The 26022-nt window shown below is 53.5% G+C and overlaps 2 protein-coding genes across 3 annotated transcripts; one reads left to right on the forward strand and one right to left on the reverse strand.

Moving 5' to 3' along the window:
- Positions 1-157: 157 nt before the first annotated feature.
- Positions 158-14081, reverse strand: INCENP (inner centromere protein). 2 transcript variants are annotated; one of them, XM_056493028.1, is made up of 17 exons: positions 13835-14081; positions 13634-13747; positions 12377-13104; positions 10961-11012; positions 10780-10813; positions 9285-9357; positions 8762-8813; positions 8165-8282; positions 7948-8082; positions 5967-6076; positions 5491-5611; positions 4674-4796; positions 4308-4480; positions 3956-4046; positions 3333-3443; positions 2044-2203; positions 158-1634 (listed from the first exon to the last, which is right to left on the reverse strand). In XM_056493028.1, exons 1-17 carry the CDS (start codon positions 14005-14007, stop codon positions 1420-1422), a joined length of 2583 nt encoding a protein of 860 aa, XP_056349003.1. In that variant the 5' UTR covers positions 14008-14081; the 3' UTR covers positions 158-1419. The 2 variants fall into 2 exon arrangements, with proteins under 2 accessions (XP_056349003.1, XP_056349004.1); XM_056493029.1 differs by having other exon boundaries at positions 3333-3440; positions 13835-14065.
- A 324-nt stretch (positions 14082-14405) lies between these two features.
- On the forward strand, positions 14406-24966 carry LOC130253836 (inner centromere protein A-like). The gene is given in 21 exon segments (XM_056492780.1): positions 14406-14751; positions 14892-15005; positions 16114-16802; positions 17775-17826; positions 18350-18383; positions 18622-18721; positions 19239-19326; positions 19842-19977; positions 20048-20140; positions 20252-20267; positions 20510-20578; positions 20581-20609; positions 20704-20813; positions 20942-21053; positions 21685-21780; positions 22009-22133; positions 22319-22397; positions 23196-23303; positions 23509-23595; positions 24175-24331; positions 24658-24966. Coding segments are annotated over 21 exon segments (2625 nt in total). The 5' UTR covers positions 14406-14620; the 3' UTR covers positions 24858-24966.
- The last annotated feature ends 1056 nt before the right edge of the window (positions 24967-26022 follow it).

Here is a 26022-nt window from a genome sequence, read left to right on the forward strand (position 1 = left end):
AATCAGGCACCAAAAGCCTCCACAGGTGCTACAAAGTGCTCAGGAACTGCAGATTTTTCATTGGAGATCAGAAGTTCTCTCCAGACAGGACATTCCTGCCTCAAGGAATCGGCACAAACCTTCAATTTCTGTAACAAAAAGCTTTGAGGAGCCCAGAGATGGTTAAACTCACTTCATCAAACAGTGTTCGTCCAGCTCAGAAACTTTTGTACAAGAAATTATGGTCGCATGGATACAGACCTGGAAGCACAGGACAGCCATGGAAATACAGGCACTCCATGGGTACAGATACCAGTATCCAGACCTGGATCTACAGAGCAACCCCAAAAGCACAGACACTCCACAGACACAGATCTGCACATACAGAGCAGCCCCAGAATACAGACACCAGTGCATTTAAATACAAAACCCACATATTTTCAAGAATATTTGCTGGCAAACTGCATTGGCTACAGACATACAGACAGGGTCATAACCCCTCACACAAAGTACAGTCTCTAGAGGGGCTTTACAGGGCTGGGCTGGGTGCAGAAGGAATGACTAAACCACCATAGGCTCCTGGAATGGGAAGGCTGAGCTGGAATTTTTGGTTCAACGAAATTGGGTTGGCCAGAGTCCAGTTAAAAGTGGCTCACTGAACAGCAAGTGCTAAACAGGCCGAGAGACAACGAGCTGGTGCTGAGCCACAACCAAGGGTGAACGAGAGAGATTAAGTTTAAAAACATCCTCTCAATTACATCTGGTCTCAGAGATGGAATTTCACTGAGAAACAGAAAGTCTGCCAGAACCCTTGCAGCGTTTCTCCTATTGAGGCCTAGAGCTGGCTCACACACTTGTGGGTCCTCGGGGACATGGTCACACCTTGGTCACATCTCTCTCCACAGCTGATGGAAATGTCACTGAGACCCTCATCGTGTTCCCTTCCCAGCTTTGCCAATGTCAGCCATGCCCAGCTGATGGACACCACCACACAGGTGGGAAACAGAATGATGATTCCCTTTGGGATTGCAGGAGGTGAAGAGCACACCTGGGAACACCTTCCTGAGAAGAGCTGTGAAGCAGGCCGGACTGTGCCCTGGTGCAGTGGTCACTGGCCTTGAGGGCAGCACAAATGTACAAACGATGGCAGGTCCTGTCAGGCCTGCATGACAGAGAGGGGGAATCCCACAGCTGACACTCCTCACCTCTCTGGTCTGAGTCCATGCCAGCTCCAAGCTAAGGATAAGAGAGAGGCACTTCCCAGGGCAGCATCTCGTGGCTTGGCCTGACAGAAACCAGCCCCGCAAACCGAGGCACAGGAACCCAGGAAAAGCTGCCATTTATTCAACACTAGAACCTAAATACTTAAAGTGAAGAGTGACTCCTTCTTTACCTGAAGACAGGTGAGGAAGGCACACTTGCTGCACACCTGTGCTCACCTCATGGCTTCTTGAGGCCACAGGGCAGCCCCAGGGCTGGCTTGGCTGCCACAGTGGGTGGCGAGTGCCACACGGCCGAGCTGGTGCGTTTGAAGTAGCGGGGTTTGCTCTTGTAGAAGATGTGCTCCAGCCTGGGGCTGGGGATGGCCCCGAACAGCGCATCCACGTCAGGGGGGTTGTAGTACTGCCGGATCACAGCCTGGCTGAGCTGATTCCCTGCGGGAATAGACAAGGGTTACGTTAATTTTGTTAATTGGGATTGCTGTGTAAGCTGTTGTAAGGCAGCGTGTCCCCACTCTGCTCATCTCTCATCACTCCAATGCAGCATAGCGGTGTATTTGTCCCCCAACACATTGTGACAAGATCCCCAGGTGATGGAGGAGGCCATGATTCCACATTCCACATAGAATGGTTTGGGTTGGAAGGGATTTTAAAACTCATACAAGTTCCATCAACTTGCCATGGGCAGGTTGTTCCACTAGACCAGGTTGCTCCAGTGCTGGACACAAAATTCCATGCTGGAGTACTTTACTCTCCTCCAGGCAGGAGGAACCAGGCAAAACCCCACAGCAGGTCCCACAGTCTGCTGGAGGTCCTGGACATACACATGCCCCCCCACACATACCAGTGGCCCAGGCAGGGACGGGCTTGCGTGGCTGGCTCTCGTCATCTGTCGAGTCGTCGCTGTTCAGGTCCATGCCATAGTCGTTCGAGCTTGTCACAGGCACCTTGAATTCCTTCCTGCTCTGCGGAGTCATTTCGTACGAGTTGCAGGCAGGGGAATTCTGGAAGGGAAACACATTCCACAGGTGTTGGATGCAGCAGCACCATCAGGCTCCAAGCTACAGCAGGACCAGCTCATCCCCACCTCCTGCTCTGTCACCTCATAGCAATCCCTGAGTCTGGCAGTTCTCAAGTTTGGACCTGAGCGCTTGACCCAAGTTCCAAACTGTGACCTAATGATGGCTGTGCATGGCCTTTTCTTGTCTAATTAGGCTGATTAATTTGCCATCTGTGGCACAAGCACACGGCAGTAGATTAATCTAACAGGTCTAAATAGTAGAGCTCCATTCCAGTCAAACCAAAGTTAACTGGAGGTTTTATGTCACTGGAGCAAAGTCATGCTTTAAACACTCTGCAACCCAACTTCTGGGCTTGATTAATGACATAAAACTGCTAATTGCTATACAGAGAACCTGCCCACCAGCTTAGCCAAATTGAGCTCACACTAATGGGAGCAGCATGGGCAGGAAGTGTAAGAGCAGAAGAAAACCTACAACTGCAAATTTCAGGTTTTACTAGAAATTTTCAGTAGAAATTCAATTTTCAATCAGGAAATGAGTCTCTGGACAGTTGGACACAGTTGTCCTTCCCCACCAGAGACCCCCTTTCATGGCTTTGTGTCCAGTGACATTAACTCCTACCCACTGGTTCTTAACATTCTGAGCATTGCAAGGAGACAAGAGCCACGTGTTTGTCGTCAGGGTTCAGGACATAAAGGCACACCAGCAGGGCTCTCCCGTGCCAAACCACCACCGTTCAACAGGCTCTGCTGCCACCTTCTGGCTGCTCCCAAATTTGACCCGAAATAAAACTTTCAGCACTTTCTGCCCCTGAGGTCTTTCCGGTATTTAAGAGGCACTTAAGACAGCTCCAACAGCTGCTGTCTCACCCACAGCCAGGAACCTGGTCCAATCCCTCCTGCTTCCCCTCTCTCTATCATTGAAATATTTGTGGAGTCAAGTCCAGATAACTCTGTTCAGGATTTACAGAATTCCTGTAACGTGTTACAGAATTACAGAACGTGTTATTGGAAAGACAGATAAAAGCAGAGGACGGAACTGCCCGAGGCAAGAGTGGGTCAGTGCTGGGGCTGAACTCTGCTGTCACCCCTAAGGACCTGTCCCCAGTTACCTCCTTGTTCTCCAGGAGTGGTGCCCGGGCATTCTCCTTGGCCTTTTGCTCCTCTGACAGTTTCTTCTGCTCTTCTTCCTGCCTCTTCTTCTCCAGCATCTGCTGCTCCTGCTGCCAAGGGACACCCACAAGACTGTCCTTAGGGACTACTACACTGCCAACCCAGCTATCCATCTTTGTGGGTGGCAAAATATCCAAGGACATTATTATAGCTGTGCTGCTGAGGAGTGCTTGGGACATGGTACAGCTTCCTCAGGGGGAACAAACACACTTACCCCCCATGCCAGAGGATCAGCTGCCTTTCCCTGACAAAGGCAGGGCCTCCTGACTTGTAAAACTTGGGGCTGACTTTATATTGGGGCTATAAAAGCCAGAAACCAGCTGACCATCTGCAGAAGTCTGTGCTACTGATCTTGGTCTCTTTCTAGACTAGTAAACAGTATTTTTAGAGGCTGAGTCTCCCCATCATACTGTAACCACGCCACAAAGGTGTAACTTCCTGCTGAGAAGTGCAGCAGTAGCTCTTCAGGGCTTCCACAGCATCCCAGCTGAGCTGCTCCAACAGGAATAGCTGCTGAGGCCAGACTGTGTGGCTCTACCCTTTCCCAAAATCAATCACTTACCTCCTTCTTCTCCATCTCCCTGCGAAGCCGCTCCTTAGCAGCCGCTGCTTCCTTCTGCAGGCGGGCAGCCTTCTCCTGCTGCTCCCGGAGCCTGGGAAGCACAGCACACGCCCTCACTCCCAGAACCACACCAGGGCCCTCCTTTGCTCACAGCTCTTCAGGCACTCCCCACCACACTCCCGACATCCCTGAGCCCAGAGTTCCTCCTTGGCAGCTCAGCACCAGCAACAGTCCAGAGCTGTGCTGCCAGGTCACTGCAGCTCCCTGCTGCTTGTCTTCCACTCCTGCTCTGCTCTGGCTGTGTTTCAATCCCAGTACAGAATTTGGTACATAAATGGGTATTTTGCCTTACTTTTCCGCCTGGATCCGCTCCTGCTCCCTCTTCCTCTCCAGCTCTCTCTCTGCAGCCAACTGTCTCTCCCGCTCCTGCTCTGCCTGCCTCTGCTCAGCCATCTTCCGGGCACGCTCCTGCTCCTCTTCCTTCTTCTTTTGCATCAGCTCCTTGCGCCGCCGTTCCTCCTCTTCCTGTAAGCCCAGGCAGGAGTTACTCACCTGACAGGATCAGGCTCCAGGAGACAGCACCAGGGACCCCTCACTTGACCCAAATCCCCATCGCTACACAGCAGGGAAACACCTCGGGGGTAAATTCCCAGTGCCCAAGGCAGGTGGATCCCCTGTCCAGCTCTGCCTGTGGGACAGACCAGGCCCACACACACACCTGCTGCAGAGCTTTCTGTCTCCTGGCCTCCTCCTCTTGTCTGCGCCGGGCCTCAGCTTCCTCCATCTTCCTGGCAGCCACTCTCTTCTTGATCTTCTCCTCTGCCAGCCTTTCTTCTCGCACCTGGAGCACACATAGATCCAGTCTCAGTAGGACAGAACAGCAGGACCCCTTAAAGGGCAAACCCTCCCTCCTTTTCCCCCAGCAACCAAGGGGGCCTGTGCCGTTTGCCATTTTAAAAAGGTCATATTTAGGGCAATGATCTTGTTTTACACCCTCTCATGAAGAGCTGACCCTATCCTGGGGTTTACACATCCACTCCCACAAAGCCATTGGAATATAACCTCAGAGCCATGCAATCAGACAGGCAGCTGGGGATAATTAAAGCAAATGACCACTAGGCCCCTGCACAAATTGCCTGGAAGTCTGGGATCTAAGGAAGGTTCTGGAGAAAGGATGTTTGCTTTCCCCTGTCCGGTTACTACTCAGCTGGGAGAAGCAGCAGATAAAACCTTGGGGCCATTAGGCCACCTTTATCTACTGCAAGTCCTTCTCTCATCTACCAGAGCATTAATAAAGCCCATTTAGATTCATGATTATGGAAAAACAGGGATTCAGCTGCCATTTGCTGCAGCCAGAGAAAGGCTGTCCATCAGGACCACCAAGTCTCTGGAAAGTTCTTTATTCAACTACTCTTTGTTTCAGCCTCTAGAATCCGAGCAGCCTCCGTGCCCTTCTTTCCAGGGAGCACATTTATGCGGTGCCAACTGCCTCAGTGGCTACTGATTGTCCCAAATAATCTCTGCAGGGGCTGTACCTTCTCGGTCTTCTCATCAAACAGTGCAATCTTCTGCTCAATCCTCCTCTTCCTCTCCTTCTCCATCTCCTCTGCGCGCTCCCGGGCTTGCAGCACCTTGCGCAGACGTTCCTCGCGCTTCCTGAGGACACAGCCCAGCTCACCATCATGTTCCAGCCAGGTGAGCTCCCCCCAGCTCACCTGGGGCAAAAAAGGCAAAAAAGGCACAGCAGGAAATTCAATGGCCCAAGTTCCTCATTCATTTAAGCACCAGCCATGTTTAAGCTCTGCCAGAAAGTGGGGACTCAAGACAAAAAGCTGCAGCAATGGACAGCAAGGACAATCAATGCTTTGTTATCAGATTTCCAGAGATGCTCCAAGGACAAAAGCTGCCTGTGCCCACAGGAGTTTCTGCTGCTTTCACAGCTCCTGCCAGATAAAACACCTGTACACAGGAACCTACAGGTGCCAAGAGCACTGTGACCACATCTACTCACAGCTTTGCCTCTCCGAGTCGCCGTTTCTTCTCCTCCTCCAGCTTTTGCCTTCTCAGCTGCTCAGCTTCTTGCTTCTTCCGAAGACTCTCCAGCTTCTGCCTCTCTTTTTCCTGAGAGGAATTGCAATGTCATTGTACTCAGTGGCCAGCACTCTTTCCCAACACAGCTGCTATGGGCAAGGGCCCAGAGGTGAGAGCACAGAGCTGCAGGCAGGAATGGATGCATCCCATATGGGATGGTGAAAGCCCTGGAGCAGAGCTCAGGCAGCCTGTGACCTGGTCACAAATGGACAAATGCAAGGAAAACACTGGCGTGAATCTCAGGGAGCAAGAGAAGATGGAGAGTTGAAACAGAAGCATCATCTCTGGAAGCCCAGGCAGCATCCTCAGGGATTGCAGGCAGGCAGCCCTGCGCTTTCTTTTGGTGCAGAGGAGCCACCAAGCAGCGCTAATGCCTGGCACGGCTCCCGCTCCCTGCGGCGAGCGCGGGGACAGATGGTGCTCAGGAAACACCTTGAGCCCCCGCTGGCGCCTGGCCTCCTGCGAGGCTCGCTCTGGTGGTGAACCACAAGCACTCCGAGAGCTCCCAGCCTGCTCTGGCACGCAGCCAGTTCTGTGTGCCAGCCAGAAACAGGGGCTTTCTCCTCATTTTCCTGACCCAGCCTAGGCACGCTGTCAGCCAGGAGAGCAACATCCAGCCACCACTACAGCCACAGCAAATGGATTAATATCAACCACTCCATGCCAAAGCAGGCCTGGTCTCAGCACAAACCCACAGGTCAGCATGGGCATTATCCAAGGGAATCCCTTGCACTGGACTCTGTGCTGTAAATGCTTGGTGCTGTCAGCATCCAAACTGGTTAATATAAAGCTAACAAATATATCTTATTGCTCTGCTGCTATTTAGTTATGTTTAGCTCCCACACGGAAAAACTCCCGAGGGGGAGCTGCCTGCACTGGAATGAAACCTAAAACATTCCACGAACTGATAGCAGCAGAGGAAGCACTCTCTAGTCACAAGAGTCTTTTCTCATCCTATTAACTCCTTTGTAGTACTGACACTAACATCATCAGGAGTCAAGCGAGATTGAAGCTGGAATCCTTTACTGCTTCCCAATGGCTCTCCCTGACCTTCTGGAGCACAGCCAGCCTCTGAGCACAGATCTAGGAAGCTCTGCCATTAGGCTGCTAGATGTAGGAACACCAATTTCTGCATCCTGCCCTCCCTTTTCTCCATCTCAGCTCTCCTGCAAGGGAAAACCGGCCCCAGAGCTGCCTACTTTGCAGGTGAGTTGTTGGGTATCAGGAGTACCAGCAATTCCTTCTTGGCACACGGCTTCCAGTGTGGCTGAGTGAATCCAGGAAGCTAAATCCTTGTCTAGAACCAGCTTTCAAATCCCTCCCTCCCAAACTGGCTTGGAAAACCAGGGCTTGGAAAGCCCCCTGGGGTAGTGCAGAAGCACCTGTTTGCAGCCAGCCAAGGTGTGCTGCTGGTCCCAACAGGATCCCTCAGTGATACTGGTGCCCACTCAATCTGGACACCAGCACTTGTCTGACTGGCCCCACATCCAGGACAGCCTCATGCTTCCTCCTGCTTCAAGGGTTTGGAAAACCTCCAAAGTTCGCATTTAAGAGGCATTTGCTCAATCTCACCCATGAGAGAAGTCCTGGAAAGGAGACCTGGGATCTACAGGCTTCAGTTATCAAGACAACTCAATATTCACAATCCACTCAGTTTCTGTTTCCCAGTTTTCATCTCTCACTGTTACTTGCCAATAGCACAGGGGAATGATGCAGGAATAAAGCTTAGAGTTCAACCTGGAATTCTTCAGGAAGCTAACTACCCCCATTTTATTTATTTAAGTGTAAACAGACTGCTTCAAATCACTTAAGTTTCAAATGGGTTGCAAAGCTTCTCTCATGACTGTGCTTTAAGTTAAGCACTTATGAAGCCACTGGCTTAGAGCAGAGCCTCCTCTTACCTTGGGATCAGCCTGGAGAGGAGTGTTGTACCTGATGAAGGATTTTATGACTCCGTTCCTCCCCATGGAGCATGGGGTCATGAGGAGCTGGTTCTTCTGCACCGTGTGCAGGAACGTTTTGAATGGGCGCACCACCTGTGGGAGGAACAGCGAAGTGTGAGTGGGAGTGAGTAAAAAAGGGTCTTGGTGAGGCACTCCAGGGTTACAAGGATCTCACCTTGCTGGCTGGGAGGACTGAGGATGGGGTCTTCCTCCTGAGAGGAGACAGCCCTCCCTCCTCTGCCTGCTGGTGGTCATAGCGCTCGTCCACAGCTCTCTTGTAGCTCGGCTTCCTCCTGTGAGACAGCACAGCCCATCAGGCCCAGCACACCAGGTAAATCCTCCTCATGCCTCCAAGACAGGGCTGGAAAGGGCTATAAACTATCCTGGCTTGAGAGAGATTCCAGTGTGGTGAGGCCCTGGCACAGGCTGCCCAGAGAAGCTGTAGCTGCCCCATGCCTGGAAGTGTCCATGGTCAGATTGGATGGGGCTTGGAGCAACCTGGAATAGCTGAAGGTGTCCCTGCCTAGGCAGAGGGTGGAACTGGATGGGCTCTAATGTCCCTTCCAACCCAAATCAATCTGTGACTCTAAGACTGTGCATGCACAGTTAGCCAATAAATGAAATCCTAATGCAATAGAAAATTAAAATCACAGAATCATGGAGGCAGAAATAACTTATTTGCAGAAGTTTTATGGTCACAAACACTGAGGCCAGCACATCCCGTTTGGAACAGGACCACACACTGCCTGAGACACTTCCAACCAGGACATACCTAGCACTCTGGGGTGGCTCCAGGGTCTCCTCATTCTTATTTGAGTTGTTTTCTGAAAGAGAACAGTCACATAGTGAGCTCCAGCAGGAAAAATCCTGTCCAAGACAGGTTTGACAGCACAGAAGGGATGTATGTAGCAGCTCACTGAACAGCAAAACCACCTGCATGAGTGGGCACGGCAGAACCTGGCTCACATGGCACCATTCCCACCTGGAAACTCCAGACAAAGCAAAGCTGCCCAAAGCTGTTTGGGTTCTGCACAGCTTCAGCAACAGGGCTCAACTGGGCTTCCCACAACCCTCCAGCCTCATTATATCAATCTCCATGTGCTTGCCAGGATGGAAATATCTCCAGCACAGAGTTTTCTCACTGCTAATTGTCTGAAACAAATCCCTGCTCATCAAACATTAATTAATCTTTCAAACTGAGCTCTCAAATTAACCAGTCAATCTTTCCAGCTTCCCAGCCAGCCTGTCAAAATGATAACTTCTCAAAGTGCTGCCCCAAAACCCTCTGGAATTACCACAGCTCTTCAGCTCCTGCTGCTGCCTGTGTTTGCTGACTGTGTGGGACCGAAGGGACATCCGAGAGCCTTCCTGTGGGAAAAGCAAAAGGGTTTCAGGATAATTGCACATGGAAACAGCCCATTCCTGGTTCAGATCATGGGGTGGTTCTGATACAGATACAGTCAGCAGTGTTACCAGAGAATGCCAAACCACTTCTTGGCAAAGCCCTGGATGTTGCATTATCAGGAGAGGTAGAGACATTAACACGAGCATCTGTGCTGCTTAAACCCAAGCAGCTCATCAACTATTAAGGCCAGGAGCCTTCCAAGCTGTAAATCTGTGCTGACAGAGCTCTGGCCAGAGCCAGCATGCCCATTTCCCTGAGCAGTGACGAATGGGGAGCCTGGAGACAGCAGGCAAATGGCTCATTCCCATGATTTATCTGTTTGTTATGGGATGCCCATCGCTGCTCCCTGCCTCTGCACTTAGGCTGGGGCACGCTCTGCTGGGATAATGGGTTGTGGTTCTGGAATTGCTCTCTGCTAGCAGCACCAGCATTACCTCTCGGTCAGCACTTCACAGTACTGCCTTGGGAAGAGAAGGGATTGATGGAGAATTCATCCTCCCCAATTGCTTCTGCAGGGCCTAGAGAAACTGACTTTGTTTGAGTTTCTGCACAGCTATAACAGCACTCTTTGTTTTCACAAGTGCTTCAGGTCACTGTTCTGCTCCATTAATTCAGGCTCTGCTCACCGAAATTTATTCTGGACAAAACACTGACATGATCCCGGGATTACTTCCTCAGTGAGGATTGTGGAGGGAAAGGTGTTGACCTCAATAATATTCACAAATTTCTGTGTGTGTTCAAACTAACAAGTGTTGAAACACCTGTAGAACTGACCAAAAGGTCAAAACAATCCTTAAAAATGTGCAAACCATGACACCAGCTGAACCAAACTTCCCTGAACTACAAGGTTTTTTATTCTGTAAAGATTGGGGACTGAACCTTCACACAATGATCTCTAGCAAGAGGTTAAAGAAGAAGAGCCAAGCAAGACTCAACCCTGAGGTAAAGGCTCAGGGTGGTGTGAAACAATTTCAACAGATTTAGGAAAATGACAGAGGAAAGGCCGTGTTTTAGTCAGAGAATCTTGGAAAGCATCCGAAACTATAACACCCTTCTGACAGAACACCTCAAACCTGCACCAAAAGCCATGGGTCACACATGCTTATTTCCCAAAGAAAACTTGGCTGGTTTTGGGCTTGCTGGTTCTGGAATGTTCTGATTAAGTCTTTCCCTAGTCTGAGTACCAGAACCACAGAGGCCCAGAGAGGCTCGTGTACCTCCAAGCCAGATGCTTTGTGCCTTCCTCACTCACTGCTATGGGACTGGTTACAAAGTCTGACAATCCACAGCCAGAGCTCACAAATTTCCCAATAAAGTGTATTCCATACATTTTTCTCCCAAATCCACAGAGGCACAAATGCTTTTAATCCCTGCCCAAATCTTACCAACTCGGAGGGAGTGGAGGGTCCAGGAGGAGACCTAGAAAAAAAAAGAAAGACAAAAGGTGCTGTGCTTAGCAAAACTGAGGAAACTGGGAAGCCACATGGATTTTACAGAAAGAATGGCAGTGAAAAAGTCCTGCAAACAGGGTAGTGAGGATAAACAAGTAACTGAAAGCATTCTCACCCAGTTTTGACAACGGTTTCCTCATCCTCTGGCACACTTACAGAGCTGGAGGCTGTGGGAGAGGAAAAAACACACCTGAGTAAGGCTGGGGTACAGCCAAGGATCTGACAGGACAAGGACCTCCAGAAACTGCAGAGGGGTTTGTCCTGCCCTAGGGCAGGGTGGGGCACAGAAGCACACCCAGGTGGCACTGCAGGAATGTGGCCAGCAGCTCCTGTGCAGGAAAGCAGTTTTCAATTATGGATGAGTTCAGGGCAATACTCCAGGAGCTGGCATTAATAGGGCAGGGCTTGGCTTCAGACTTATCTGCAGGGCCCTGACTGGACATCAAAAGCAATTAGAGCCAGCCTTATTTACAGTGGGAATGCTGCTTCCCAAGCCAGCATTCCAGATGGCTTTGCTGCAGTGAGCTCAGGAGCTCCAGCACAGCACATCCAGAACCTGCCATGAATAACCATAGAATCAACCACAGTCTGGCTGGGGTGGGAAGGGACCTTAAAGCTCATCCAGACCCACTCCCGGCCTTGAACAGGGACACCTTGCACTAGCCCAGGTTGCTCCAAGCCCTGTCCAACCTGGCCTTGGACACTTCCAGGGGTGGGGCGGACATAGCTTCTCTATGAACATCTGCCAGGACCTCATCTCCCTCAAACAGAGGAATTCTTTCCATATATACCATCTAAATTTCCCCTCTTTCAGTTTGAACCAATTTCTCCGTGTTCTGTCACTCCAGTTCCTGATGAAGAGTCCAGCTTGTTCTTTAATAATTCAAGCAGTTTAGATCAGACTGTCCTTGCCAAAATCTCCCTCTGCCACCAACTGTAAAATTGTGGGAGACTTTTCATCTACCAGCCTTGAAATTCCCTTCTCAAACAAACTCTAGAACCAGCAGCCAGATCCTGCTAAGGAGAAGGGAACTGGTAGGAATTTGCAGGGAATTGGAAACTGCTTGCAGGAAACTGGAAGGGTTTCAGGAGAATCCATCACACCTTTTGGATCTCCAAATCCTTCTCAGCTTTGCCAGCTGTCTCCACAGAAACTGGGAAGACAAGCTGACCAGAGGAGCTGTGGCTGCCCTATCTCAGGAAGCATCCGAGGCTTGGAGCCACCTGAGTAATCTTTAAAGTCCTTCCAACCAAAACCATCCTGGGACTCCAAGATTAACAACTTCTCCCAGCAAATTAGCAATGGTTAAAGCTACATTGAAATGGAGACTCTGAGGCTGATCTCCCAGGTGATTTACAAGGCTGAATTTAGTTACCTAGATTTCTGTGCTCATGAGGGGCTCCAGAAAGCCAGGGAGAATTCCATGAGGGATTGCCTGTCTAGCCTGTCTAAAACTGACGACCCAGCCCCGGCACTTTGCTTTCCCCAGCAGCAGAAGGGAGCAAACTCCCCCATGACACCCAAACTCACCATCCATGGAACTACATGACACGGATCTCTTCCGAGCTGCCTTCTTCTTGCCCGCTGCCCTGGCGGTGGATGTCCGGATTATGCTCTCCCTCTTGCTGGCCAGGGAGTATTTCTCTGCGAGGGAGGTTCTGCGGCTCAGAGAGCTTTTCCCCATCAGACTGCGGCGCACGGAGCGGCGGCTGAGCCTGGAGCCGGTCGGAGTCCCCGGGCTGTCCCTCGGGGGCTGGGAGGGCTCCTGAGCCCGGTTGTGTTCCTTAGGGGAGTCAGGCCCCTCCTCCAGCCCAGCCGCTGGGCTCAGGATCACGGTGACATTGGCTGCCCTCGCTGTCTGCAGCTCGGGCACAGCCTGGCTGGCCTCGGGAGTGCAGGGCACCACCAGCTCAGGGGCTGTGGGCACCGGCGGTGATTTGGGAACACTGTGTTCCTTGGAAGAGCCACTCTCTGAGATCGTGGGGAGCAGCTCTGCTTCACTCCTCTGGATAGGCACTGCAGTATCATCATGGTTAGCCTCCACACAGGGATCCTTCCATGCTGCCTGCGGGGCAGGAGGGGTCTCAGGAACCAGCTTGGAGGTTCTGGCAGAGGCTGCAGCCCGGGATCGTGTCACACGCTGTGGTGGAGAGTTTTCTTTGGCCTCGGCCCTGCTGAGTTCCAGGTTTTCTTTGTTCTGGAGTCGCCGAGAAGATCGTACAGAAGGCTTGATGCTGCTGTTCCTCCTCCTGGACAGGCTGATCACAGGAACAGTGAGTTAGATGGGAACAGAAGTTGGGAACAGCCCCGAGTCCTTCTGTGCATACACAGGCGTGGAGCCAAAACACCTGGGATGGGCCCAGGAGACACAGAGCTGCACAAAGCCGCTAATACAGACAGTAATTAAGGGATGTAATGACTTTAAAGCAGAAAGATAATAGACAGAGACACGGGGACACAGAACCAGGCAACAATAAAAGCACTTCTCCTGAGAATCGAAATCCAATGTTTTTCGGCCGAGAACGCCCCAGACACGGGGTCTGACCGGTCCTTTAACACCAGCGGGACGCGCGGGACAAAGGAAGGGGAACTCGCATTGGACAAAGGAGAGGAACGCCAGGACATGCTCCGTGGAGGGTATTGTTTCCCTGAACTTTTGGCAACAGGTCTGTTCTGCCTCTCACGGGCTCCCTCCCTTCTCCAGGCGCCGAGGACACCCTCTGCGCTCCCGCTTTCTGCGGCCCGGGTCGAACGGGGCTCCCCGGTCCCCGATCCCGCCGCCCTCACCGCTTCCTGCTAGGCTCCTGCTCCTCTCCCTCCAACGCTGACAGCCGCTTCCTCCGCTGCCGTCTCTTCTGTGACGGAGTCTTGGGCATTAGCTCGAGCTCCTCGCTGTAGTTGCTAGAGAGGAAGGGGAAATCAAGACAGGATCAGCGCGGAGGGCAGCCGGTAGGGGCCGGGGCCTAGGGGGGAGCGGGAAGCGGGTACCTGACAAACATCCTGACCGCCTCCTGATAGATCTCATCCAGCCACACCATATTGGTGTCGTCCACCTGCCGCAGGAATTGGGCCAGACGCCGGTCGCACTCTGCGGGCAGCTCCAGAATCTGCGCCACGGACGCCGCGGGCGCCATCGCCGCCGGGGCCGCCTTCGCCGCCATCGCTTCAGCGTCAACGGCCGCGCGCGCGCGGCACGCCGTTCAAACATAGCCCCGCCCCCCGCGGCAGCCAATCACCGCCCGCCGCCCCTCCGCGGCTCGCCCTCCCCATTGGCTGCCAGGGAAAGGGCTCGCGCTCGGCGCCGCTCCGCTTGCCCGTCTCTATGCTCCTGGAGGACTCGGCTCAGTAGGGGGGGCTTGAGGAGGCGGGGCCACAGGCCGGTCTCTTTTATACCTGGGGGGTGACGGACGGGCAAAAAGACCAATAAAAACTCGGGAATCGGGAGACGCGTGCTGTGATTGGCGGAAGCCGGGGATAACCTCGGCGTGGGAACGGACGGGTCGTTCTGTGAGGGTGTGGTGAGCCGACGAGGCGGCGGCGGCGGGCGGGGCGGCTCTGGTCTGGCGGCGAGCGAACGCTCTGGAGGGTCCCTGGGAGCCTGGGAGGGGTCTCTTGGGGCGTGGAGGGGAGCCCCCAACACCTGTGCCCCGGCCTGCGTTCATACTCCCGGGCTGCCTGGGAGCGCCCCGGTGCCCGCGTCCCTCTTTCCCACAGTGAGGGACGCCCTGGCTGCTCACCAGCCTCGTGCTCTCCCTCTGTGTTCCAGGCACGGCGATGGCGGCAGGTCCCTGGCAGCTCCTGGAATTGTGCGGGCAGAGGCTGTCCCGCTTCCTCGGCAACGCCCAGCTCAAGCACCTGGCCTGGCTGCGGGAGGTGGAGGAGCAGGGCATGAGGATGCTCAAGAGGTAGGGGCTGCCCTGAGGGGACCCCTCTGTGCCCACCTGAGCTGCCAGCTGGGTGTGAGTGGGTCTGGGCCCCATCCTTCTCTTGTTTTGGGTGGGTTGGTGGGGGAAGCAATCTGTGCTCTGCTTCTTCTGCCTCACAGCAGCTTCAGGGATGAGCCCATGCTCTTGCCCAAAACGCCGTCGCAGCGGAGGAAGCTCAGGAAAAGGCAGTCCTCTTGGGTGAGGGAGGAAAACAGGGAGCTGAGCAGGAGGAGGTAGGTGGGTCGGCTTGCTCTGGCTCTGCCACATGGTGTTGGATGAAACAAAACAGTGCCTACATTCCCTGAGTTATCAAAGGGGTGTATTGGGATTGATCACTGTCTGGATACTGGTGAGAGTTTGGCATAAAATTGGCTGCTTTTTTTTCTGGTTATAGTTAAAGAATAATAAATACTATTTTCTTGTCTGTTTAGATTTGGGTTTTATCTTATTGGGTTTGGCTTTTGACCTGAGGAGGATGCTGCTCCTGGTGATTACTCCCTAAGCCTCTGTGTTGGTGCCTGGAAAACTTGGGAAAAAGATATGTTCCCAGCACCCTGTCCAAGTTGGCAGGCAGGGAGCCTCCAAGGGTTTTTGGAGGGGCTGAAGTGGAAATTCCAAGTGATTTGCTTAGAACCCATCCCACTTATAAAGCTGCCCAAACTTGATCCGTTGGTGTGTTAGGGCACTAAAATCGTGCTAACCGTGGTGAAAAGCCCACAGGAGGAAGAATTAGAGCTGGGAGACTGTCAGGAAGCAGACATGGAGGGTGGGGAGAGCAGCAGGAATAGCGGGAGCGTGGGAGGTTGGTGTGTGTGGGAGGGAGAGCAGGAAAAGCAGCACTGCGGATCGGAGCAGGGAGAGCTCTGGGCCCTGCTCTGGGTGCTCGGGTCACACCTTCCCCAGGGGAGCAGACCAGCTAACTCCTGGTTGTGTTTGCCTTCCTTTAAACTTGGTTTGGGAAGAGGTGCTGATCCACCAGGCCTGTCAGCAGGAAGGTGACACGCCTCTCTAGGTGCTGTCCTCTGCCATGCACTGCTCCCAGAGTGGGGTTTAAACCCAGATCCTGGTGTAGGGCTAAATACACCTTTCCCACTCCTATTTCTCCACCCCTGACTCTGGATACCCAGCCTGGGCTGTGTCTGTGTGGCACAGCCCTTGTGTCTGAGCTCCCACCTGGGCTTTTTCCATGTGCCTTTCCCCAGGGATAGGATGGGCTGTGGGGAGGAATGGTGAAGGGGAGAAGCAGCAGCAGCTTCACTTTTACACCATCTGCTTTTCCCTCTGAAACTTACATGGGAGCAGTCGACTCCATCATTTCCTTCAAAATTCTTTTCCTTTAAGGTTATCCCGAAGGAGGAGTGGTGTCAAGCTGCTGTCTTCCAGTCTGAATTCTCAGCAGGGCCAGAACCAGGAGCAGCCCCAGAGCCCTGGCTGTAAGGGGCAGGATGTATCCATGTCTAGCTGTGCTCCAGGATGTCAGGCTGGTATCACACCCCAGCTCCCAGCTCTGCTTGGGAAGCAGCCTGTGGAAGCACGAGTTCCCATGGCAGATCTGGATTGCCAGGAGTGTTCCCAGGGTGCTGCTGGGGCAGATGCAGCCCTTCCAGCAGTTTTGGAGGAGCAGCTGCATGAGGGGGATGCAGCAGTCGAGCTCCAGGAGGTCCCTAGTGTCCCTGGGATCCCAGCTGAACAGCCAGGAAGGGATGGGGAGCAGGACCCCAGGAGAGCCAGCACCTCCACTCCCAAGGCTGCTTGGAATGGTGATCCTGCTGCACTCCAAGGAGATGGATCTCCTCAAGGCCTTGAGACATTGCTCTTCCAGGACTCCTGCAGTAAAAGTGCAAGAGAGAAATCCAAGACACGCCGCTGGAATGGGGTGGGTGCCCCCCGAAAGAGCCACAGGGCTTCCCTGGCAGAAGAGTGCTCCCTGGCCAGCAGGAGGGAGAACATGATCCGGAGATCCATCGGCAGGGCCGTGGCCAGGAAGGCAGCAGCACAAGAATCCTCCTCAGCCTCCAGCAGAGTGAGCTGTGAGTCCCTGCACTGCTTCCATGTGGGAGTGCAGTGGTGTGGAGAGGCTCATCCCTCCCTCCAGCTCCCCAAGTCTCCTTGTCCTTGTGGATTTCTGGGGTGCAGCTTCAAGCCAGGGTTGCTGCAGCAGGTGAAGGCTGGGGGACAGGTGGAGTTGGGGTACACAGGTTGGGAATGAGCAAAAAGCAGAATTGTGGAAAGGAGAGAGTGGCCAGGCTGGTTCCAGCCACGTGTGCCTTTGGATCGGGAGAGACTGCCGCATTCCCTGGGGGAGGGCTTTAATTTATGGCATCTGCCAGCCCTCCAAAAAATCAATAGGGCTGAAAGTGCAGCCCTGAAGTTTGGCTGAAATGGCAGAGGAGCTCAAATGAGGGTGAGGATGGAAGAGACTCAAACTAGCTGTGTCACCAGAGGAACAGGGGTCAGGGAGCCCAGGCTGCTCCTTGTAGCTCTGAATCCCTTGTATCTGCTATTCCTGCTGCTCCTGACAGGGTTTGGCGGTTTGGGCTTTCCAAAACCATTGCCATTGCAGGCAAACGGGCTCTGGTGGAGCATGGAGGGCTCTGGAATTCAGCTTTGTCAGCCTTGAGTCACGCCGTATCCAGGCATTTGTTATAACACTTGGAGCGAAGGGGTGTGATGGGGGGTGGAATGAGCCTGGAATCAGCCCAAACCCCCCGGATCCCTGCACCAGAGCGTGCAGGGAGGCAGGAGCTGCAGCCAATGGCCTGGGAATGCTGGCTGTGACACAGGCAGCTGGAGCAGGCTGCAGGCAGCAGAGCTGCTGCCTCGATGCTCTGCCTTCCCAGCCCACTCCAGATTCAGCAGCACTCGAGGGAGGTGTGGTGCTGGTGGGGAAAGCTGAGCAATCCATGTTCCTGGGAGGAAGCCTGAGCTCTTCCATGTGCACCATGTGGCTGTTGGGAGCCTGGCAGTGAAATCCTCGGCTCCACTTAGGCTTTCCTCTGCAGGTCAGAGCTCCTTGGAGGCTTTTGTGGAAGAAGAAGTGACCAGCAGCACAAGGTGAGGCTGCCACATGAGGCAGGTGGGAAGGGATCCCAGCATTCCCTGTGAGGACACTCTCCAGGTGGCTTTTCTGTCACTGATTTTTTGTCAGGGACTGCTCAGGTGTTGCTGTCATCTGGGGCTGCATGAGATTTCAGGTTGTGCTGTTCAGGCACAGTGAGGTTAAGTCCTTCCCTGGGGTGGGTGGTGGTCTGTCCTGGGGTTCCTGGAGTTTCTGGCTGCCTCTAGCCCTGGAATGCTGGTGCTCAGTCAGGTCTGCTCTGGGAAAGGGACAGCCCAAGGCTGTCAGACTCCCCTCCTTTCCTGCTACTGGGGCCCAACATGGTTATGGGGTGTTCAGCAGCACAGTGGGACAGTCCCTCAGAGGAATTTACAGCCCAACCTTGTTGTGCCTGGCTGGAGCAGCCTCTGGATGTGCTTAGGAACCTACACATTCCTTGGAATCCCATACGCTGCCTCTGTCACCTGTAACTCACCTTCAAAGGGAATTTAAATTATTAAAATAACTTTTCCTTTACAGGCCTGAGCTGGAGCCAAATTCCCCGAGGGAAAAGGTGAGTTCCAAGGAACAATGCTCAGACTGTGTGGATGCCTTCTTGCTGAGTCAGCACCTTTGCTGAGGCTGTCACTGGATGCAGCAATGTGGCCCATGTCCCAAAATGAGCCAGCACACTGGGAGGGAAGCAGGCCCTATCTGAGCAAGCATCTGGCTTTTCCAGGGCAGCAGGTCCCTGGTAGCCTTGTTCTTTGGAGCAGCTGTGCTAAAGGAATGCTTGTCCTCTTTCCCTGCAGGCTCATGGAGATGTCCTTGTTCCAAGCACAAGTCCCCGAGCTGCCAGCCCTCCTGCACAGCACCTGTCCCCTCTGGAGCAGCTGGCAAGGAATGCTGCAGGTAACTTCCAGGTGGTCTTGCTTTCCTTGCATGAAACCCTTGGCATGCACTGACCTAGAGGTCAGTGGGGGTGTTCCTGGGAAATAAGGGGTTTGTGTTGAAACTGAACCACTCCTGACCAACCAAGGGAGGTTTCCAGGTAAAGTTTGGAGCTCCTGAAGAGGTGAGACATCAGTTAGGTGGGCAAGGATGTGTAAATGTGTCCAAGCTGTGAGACAAACACTGCGCTGTCCAGCTTCAGTCTGGGCAACGAGTGAGTGGGGACATTTGGAAGGAGGTCCTGGAGCTGGAGTCTTCCACAGAATGTCATGCCCTCTCCCTCTAGGGTTGCATTTTGTGAGGATTTAGACATCCTAAATTTTCTGTGCTTCTGAGCAAGAAGGGGTTGTGGGGAGGGAGTTTTGTTCCCTGTGGGAACTGCAAGATGTGGCAAGCAGCTGGAACTGGAATGGAGGAAAGCGTCCCTGGAGGGAGCTGGATGCCTCACATGTGGCACTGACTGCAGGTTTCTCCACAGGAAGCCATGTAAATCTCGACAGTGAACCCCAGAAGAGCCAGGAGCAACCCCACTGTGCCAAGGCCCTGGAGAATTCCCCCCGCATGTGGTAGGAGACCCTGAAAGGAGCAGGGATGAGCCAGGGGTCTGGAAGAACTCAGGTTTAGAATTTTAAGTCATTTGTGCTACAAAGGGGTGGGGGGGGGTTGTTTCCCTGCCTTCCTCTCCCAGCTTCCACTGGCTCTACTGCAAAATCCTTTGGCCAGATCCTGTGTCTTGGAAGTCCCTTGTGGCTTTTGGAGCTTTGTTTGGGTGTGGGGCTGGGTCTGGCATAGGGAGGAGCATCCAACTCCTGCACAAACCAGCAGAGGTGCCCTAGCACAGTTAGCTCAGAGCTGGCAGGTAAATCCATGATCTCCTGAGAGAGTGGTCAGGGAGCAAGAGACTGGCCTGGTTATTTTTGTCTGTGTGAGTGTCTGGAATACCTTACCTGACTCCCAGAATACCTGATGTGTCTCCTCAGTGCGTGTTGCTGGGGAGGTTTTGAGAGAAAGGTGTAATGGCCAGTAAATCCCTCTGGAGGGTGTGACAGCCACTTCATGTCCCTCCTGCTAATGCCACCAGGATGAAAGGCTGCAAGCAAGCCCTAGGTGTCCTATGGCATGGGCAGCAGACGGGGGGCCGGGTCCTTTCCCCTTTGGATGAGAAGCACAAGACCTCAGCAAACCAGGCTCTGTCATCCCCCTCTCCAGCCAGCAAGGTGAGTGGTGCCACAGCCATGTGCCCCCTGTGCCAGGCAGGCCCTGAGCTCCCTCCCTCTCTGCCCCCAGGCTGTCAGGCCACTGAAGAACTTCCTGCAGGGACAAGAGGGTGGCATCAAGGACTTCATCAGGCGCAACACTTTTACCCGGCCCCCGCTGAAGGTGCGTCATGTCTGAGAGACGGGAGGAGAACAGGCTGCATGTGCTGGGAAGGGGAGTTCTGGTGTTACTTCCAAACCTTATAATTATGTTTTTGATGTCTTTTCTCTGCAGGGAGACTTTGTTGTAAGTACGGCACCTTGTCTGTGGGGCTGACATGCTCTCCCCTCACACCGATGTCCATCAGCCCTTTGGCCGCACCAGTGGTGAGGTGACAGGATCTCTGTGCAGGTGTGTTCTGCTGGGAGCTTATGGCCTCTGAGCCAGGCTGCACTGTGCTCCCTTTCCACCATTCTCCTGGCTCCTGGGACAGGTGGTCACCTTACAGCAGTGGTGTGCTGGTTTTTTTCTAAACATTCTCTGCAGCTGAAGGACTGAGGTTTTTCCTTCTGTACCTCTGCTTACATTGAATAATTCCTGTTGCCAAATATGTGTTACCTCCCTTCTCCTCACTCCCCATCCTGGTGTCCAGGTGAATGACTCCAACAGTGCCTGCACATACCAGGCTGCCTGAGGGGAGACACAGCCCCCAGCACTGGGTACAGTCTAAACTCTTCTCCCTTCAGGAGAAGGAGAGGCAGAGACTGGAGAACCTTCGGAAGAAGCAGGAGGCTGAGGAACAGAGGAAGAAGAAAGTGGAGGAGGAGAAGAGACGGCGTCAGGCAGAAATGAAGCAGTGAGTTGGGCCCCTTTCCCCCTGCTCTTTCCTTGGTCAGCACAGCCTTGCCTTCTGCATCCCACTTGGAATGAGCACTTTGGGAGCAGGCAGAGCTAAGGGGCCCCTCTCGCCCACGTGCCGCCCAGGAAGCGGGAAGAGCGGCTGAGGAAGGCCCTGCAGGCTCGGGAGCGTGCAGAACAGATGGAGGAAAAGAAGAAAAAGAGGATGGAGCAGAAGATCCTGCAGAGTGATAAGAAGGTGAGAAGGCTGAGTGGGCTTTGGGCGTCTCTGAGACCAGGAGCTGTGAGCAGGGCATTGGCAAGGTCTGTGCATGCCAGAATTTCTTCTGACAAGGGGAGGCTTTTGTTCTCCATCCCTCTCCACATTCCACGTGTTGGGACAGGCCCTGTCCATGCTGCTCTGCATTCAGGGAATGTGGCAGCCCCTGCCTGCCCTGGGCACAGCCCTGCAGGTGACAGCCTCACCTGGCCCATGTGCTTAGACTGGAGTGTGTGACTCAGGGTTTCAGAGCCTGACCTGGCCTTTCTTGGGGGGGCAGGCTGGGCTGGTTGCCATGTGCTGGTGCTGTTGTTGTGTTACGGCTGAGGCAGCTGTGCCTGAGGCCCCAGAGCCCGAGCAGCCTCTGGGTTTAGGAATGAGCCCAGCTGCTCATTTTGGGCTGGACTGAAGAGATCCTTGAAAAGGTCAGCTTTGGAAAACAAGGAGTCATGCTCCTATCAGTCCTTCCCAAACCCTGAGTGGACAAACAAACTCAGTCCCCTTAGAATCTGGGATATCCCAAGCTCCAGACCCCAGATCTCCCTCCAAGGCTGTGAAGTATGTCCTTGGAGTAGTGGAGCTGACAGATGTGACTGTGCACATCTCACAGGTGAAGGAAGAGAAGGTGGCAGAGGAACGGAACAAGAGAAAAGGGTCCAAGAAACACGGGGAAGCAGAGGCACGGAAACAGAAAGCCCTGAGAGGGGTAAGAGCAGCTCAGGACACTCCTGCACATGGAAAAGGACAGGCATAGAAGGCCCCTACTGTGTTGGTGTGCCTGGTGGGATAGGGACAGGTCACTGCCTGCTTCTGCAGGAATTTTTGGGGTCTGGGCTGCCACATGTCTGTCCAGGCAGCTGAGGCTGGGTTGGGACATAAGGGAGAAATGTTCTAGTTGCTGGAGCCTTACAGGGTCCTCCTCTTGTTTCTTCAGGAGGAAAATGAACAGCAAGAACCACTACAGAAAAGAGGAGAGGATGAAGTGAAGGAAAGAGGGAAGACAGTCTTGGAACTCAAGAACCTTCTGGAGCAGCAACAGCTGGGACAAGTAAAGGAGAGGTGTGAGCTGGTGCCTGTCGTGGAGCAGGGAGTTGGCCACAGCCATGGGGAAGCAGTGGATGTAAATGTGATGTTGCACCTGGGCTCTGGAGCTGCCTGGAGGTTGGGGGACAGGAGCAGGAGGCTGTAAGAGGATGAGGGATAGGTGGACATGCTTCCCTCTCTAAATTCTTTTTTTTCCCCAGGGATCCCAAACAGCAAGGGAAGAAGAAGCCCCTCCAAGCACAGCAGGAGCCAGCAGCACTGGCTGGCAAAGCCGCCAAGGTGGGGTTGAGTGTTTGGGATCAGCCTCTCTTCAGCACACAGGCTGGGTTCAGGATCAGGTGTTTTCCAAGTGCTGTGTTGCTGGGATGTTGTTTAGAGGATGAAATAGAATAAAAATAGTGATTGTTATCATAGAGAGGCACCGTGCAGGAACAGTCCAAGGCCTGGGGGCTTCCTTGGCTGACAGGTGAGCCCTCAGCTCTTTCATGGTGTGGTGACAGTCATGAAATGGCACTTGGAAGAACGCCCCAAAGAGCAATCACTGATCCTGAAATCAATGTGGAAATTAGAGATTTATTAATGCTTTACTGCCACATTTCCTCATTGTTCCCAAAGGATGTGACCCCCAAACCTCGGGTGCCACATTGTTCTGTGTCACTTCATTTGCGCTCACACAAAGAACATTGGGGCTTTAAGTCAGGGCTGTTGGTCTTGAAATATCACACTAACATTTGCTTTCACTCTCTACTCTTAAATTCATTGCTTCATTAGTGAAAAATCAATGCCCCAAATGGTTCTTCCTCTTCAGGATCAATTTTTCCTCCTGTGTGGGCTCCTGCTGTACTCCTTCCTTTAGTCCCTGGCAATTGGATTCTTTTGTGCTGTATAAATTTAATTTAAGGTCTGAATCCTTCCTGTGCTGCCAGCAGCTGGGCCAGAATGAGCTGGGCAGAGCGTTTCCAGGCAAGAGAAAATGGAAGTAACTCCAAGTGCTGAGCAACACAGTAGGGAAACTCTAGGAGAGATAGTGTGAGTCAAAAAGGAGCTTCAGCAGTTAATTTTTTTTCTCTTTATTAGGGGAAAGAAAGTCCTAAGGAGCTGCCCCATGGGCCTGAGCTGGAGAAAAGATATGAGCCACCAGAATCCTTTTTCCCAGCTCTTAACATATGGCTCCAAGCAGAGAGGGTGAGTGTGGACTCCAGAGAGCCAGGCTGGACCTGAGCAGAGGCAGGAGTGGCTTTATCTGGGAGTCTTTGATTTGGGGTTATTTCTGCAGAAGCAGCCACAGAGGCACTGAGGGCTGGATGTTGCCAGAGCTGCCGAGAACACAGCTCTGTGTCAGAGTTGGCTCTGTGAGAGTGAGGAATGACTGAATTCCCGTGCCTTACAGGAGGCTGACGGTCAGCAGCAGCCGGGAGAGGGCAAAAAACCCATTCAACCAGCAGCCCCTGGGACATGGCCGAGCAAAGCCGTCAAGGTGAGCCCTGCCCCAGCACAGCCCTCGGGTGGCCCCCGCCTGCTGTGGCTATTTGGCCGCCGCGGCTCGGGCAGCGCTCGGCACAGAGAATCTGATGGAAAAACAAGTGGTTGGTAGGGAAAAGATGCCGGAAGCGGCCACAGGAGGGCAGCAGGTCCTGAGGCGACATCCCGCCGGGCAGCCGGGCTGTGCCAGCTGCAGATGCGGAGCCTTGCATGGGCAGAGCGGTAGAAAAGGCTGCTCGGAGCTGGGATGCAATGCTGTCTCTGCCGGGAATCTGCTGTGGGACTGTGGGCTCTGTCCTGGCTGTCAGAGCTCCAGCGAGGGAAAACCGACCTGCTACAGAATATATGGAAGGGTTTAGGTGTAGAGTTGAGTGCTGGGACATGCATGCTGTGCCTTTCCCAGGTTCTTCTACAGAAAACAGGAAGGGAAGGAGTGTTAAGAGTGGTTGTCAAGGCACAGAGCCCAGTGACAGTTCTGTGTTGGTACAGGATTTGAGTGCTTTGGGGCTCTGGTGGCCATGCCAGCCATGGAAGTGCTGCTTCCCTTGCTCATCACTGCTCTATGTGGTTTCAGAAATCCCTCTCCACATCCTGCCTCGGGTCCTTGAAGGGTGGTCAAGGACCAGAATCGTCCCCAGCCAATGAGAACAACTACGGGCTGGATCTGAACAGCGATGACTCCACAGATGATGAGAGCAACCCTCGGAAGCCTGTCCCTGCCTGGGCTGATGGTAGGTGCCAGCTCTGGGCTGGCTTCCTTTCCCTCCTGCCCTGGAGATTTCCAGCCTCGCTTGGAGCCATCCCAAAGAGCAGTCGAGGAGCGTGTGCACCTCTGGCAGCTCTGTGTGCTGGGGGATCAGCACTGCTTCCTGGGCTGAGGTGAAATCAGGGTGCTCTGAGAGGGAAGCCCCAAGTCCTGAGGAGAAGTGGGGTGGAGCTCTGGGAGCTCTCCCATCCCTCCCGCACAGCCCGTGGGTCCTCAGAGGGGAAGGGCAGCGCCGGCCCTGCGGGCTGAGGCAGGGCCTGCATCCGCGTGTTATTCCCCTCGTTCCCGCAGGGGCGCAGCTCCAGCAGGCCATCGTGCACCAGTACTACCACCCGGTGGATGTGGATGCGCTGTTTGGGGCCATCCCCAGCCCCAGGCTGGAGCACATCTTCTACAAGAGCAAGCCCCGCTACTTCAAGCGCACCAGCTCGGCTGTGTGGCACTCCCCGCCCCGCCCCTCCTCCGGCCCCTCCTGCACCTTCCTGAGCTGAGCCAAGGCACTGAAAGGGGCTTCTAGGGACTGTTCTACTCACCCTGCACTTACGGTTTTAACTTTATTCTTCTTTTGTACAGAAATAAAGTTGTTTAATGATGTCCAGCAGTCACTGGGTGTGTCTCCTTTCCCATACCTTGGTGACTGTGCCTTCTGCCTTGCAGAAATCACAGTCACTAATCTGCAGCCAGAGCCATTTCCTAGTCTGCCTCATTTCCTATTCTCTTAGGATATTCTTTTGTACAAGGAAGCTTGGAACTTGCTGTAGCGATCAGCAGGTTTTTCAATCACACTGAGGGGATAATGTTGTTGTAAGGCTTTAATATATTTACTGTATTTATCTTTACTGTCTTAATTATCTGCAATTCCTTTTCCTTGAACAATTCCTGTGCACTTGTCTTAGTCTGAGCCAGAATGTTCTTCCTGCTGCTGAAAAATCTCCCTGGACAATTTAAGCAGTGGTTAATGCCTCATCACCCTTTTTTCTAATGGAGAAAGGAAGCCCAGGCTCAGCTCTGGATCCTGTTGTGGCAGGATCAGTGGGGACAACCTGTCTTGAGCAGGAGCTGGGTTGATTTGGCAATGGGATGGTTCCCTAGGGGCTCTATCTGTACCCATTCCACTCAGGCTTTCCCAAGCCTGAAGGCACATGGATTGATAGGAGCAGGGATGGATTGAAAGAGAAAAGGCTCCAGCAGTATAGTAGATTTACAGAGCCAGAATCCCGGGAGCTGTCCTGCTACTCCTTCCCCAAAATGTGGCTATAAGTGCTTGGAGCCCTCAGTCCCAGAGCCAGCGCTTGCCAGAAGGGACTTTTGTCCCAGGAATGCCTTTTGGATGGGATCAATCAGGGAGTTCATGGGTAAGGGGGGGAGGACAGCCAGGCTCTTTCCCACTCCAAAGGACAGCATCTGTTCCCTGGCTTCCTCTGGGATGCTGCTATCAGGCACTATGTCCCCATGGCCACCTCCACAGGGGCGTGGGCAAGGAGGACACAAGCTCTGCTGCAGCCCAGCTCCAGTCAGGACAATTTCCCAGTTTCGTTGGTGCCAGTGGAGCCTGGAACAGTGGGGGAGTGGAAAAAAACCTTGGCGCCAACAGCTGCTGGCAGGGCTGAGCCGCCAGGCTCCGGGCTGAGCGCTAATGAGGTGTCTGTGCTGCCG

This window comes from Oenanthe melanoleuca, chromosome 5 (assembly GCF_029582105.1).
Source record: "Oenanthe melanoleuca isolate GR-GAL-2019-014 chromosome 5, OMel1.0, whole genome shotgun sequence".
In the NCBI taxonomy this organism is placed as follows: Eukaryota; Metazoa; Chordata; class Aves; order Passeriformes; family Muscicapidae; genus Oenanthe; species Oenanthe melanoleuca.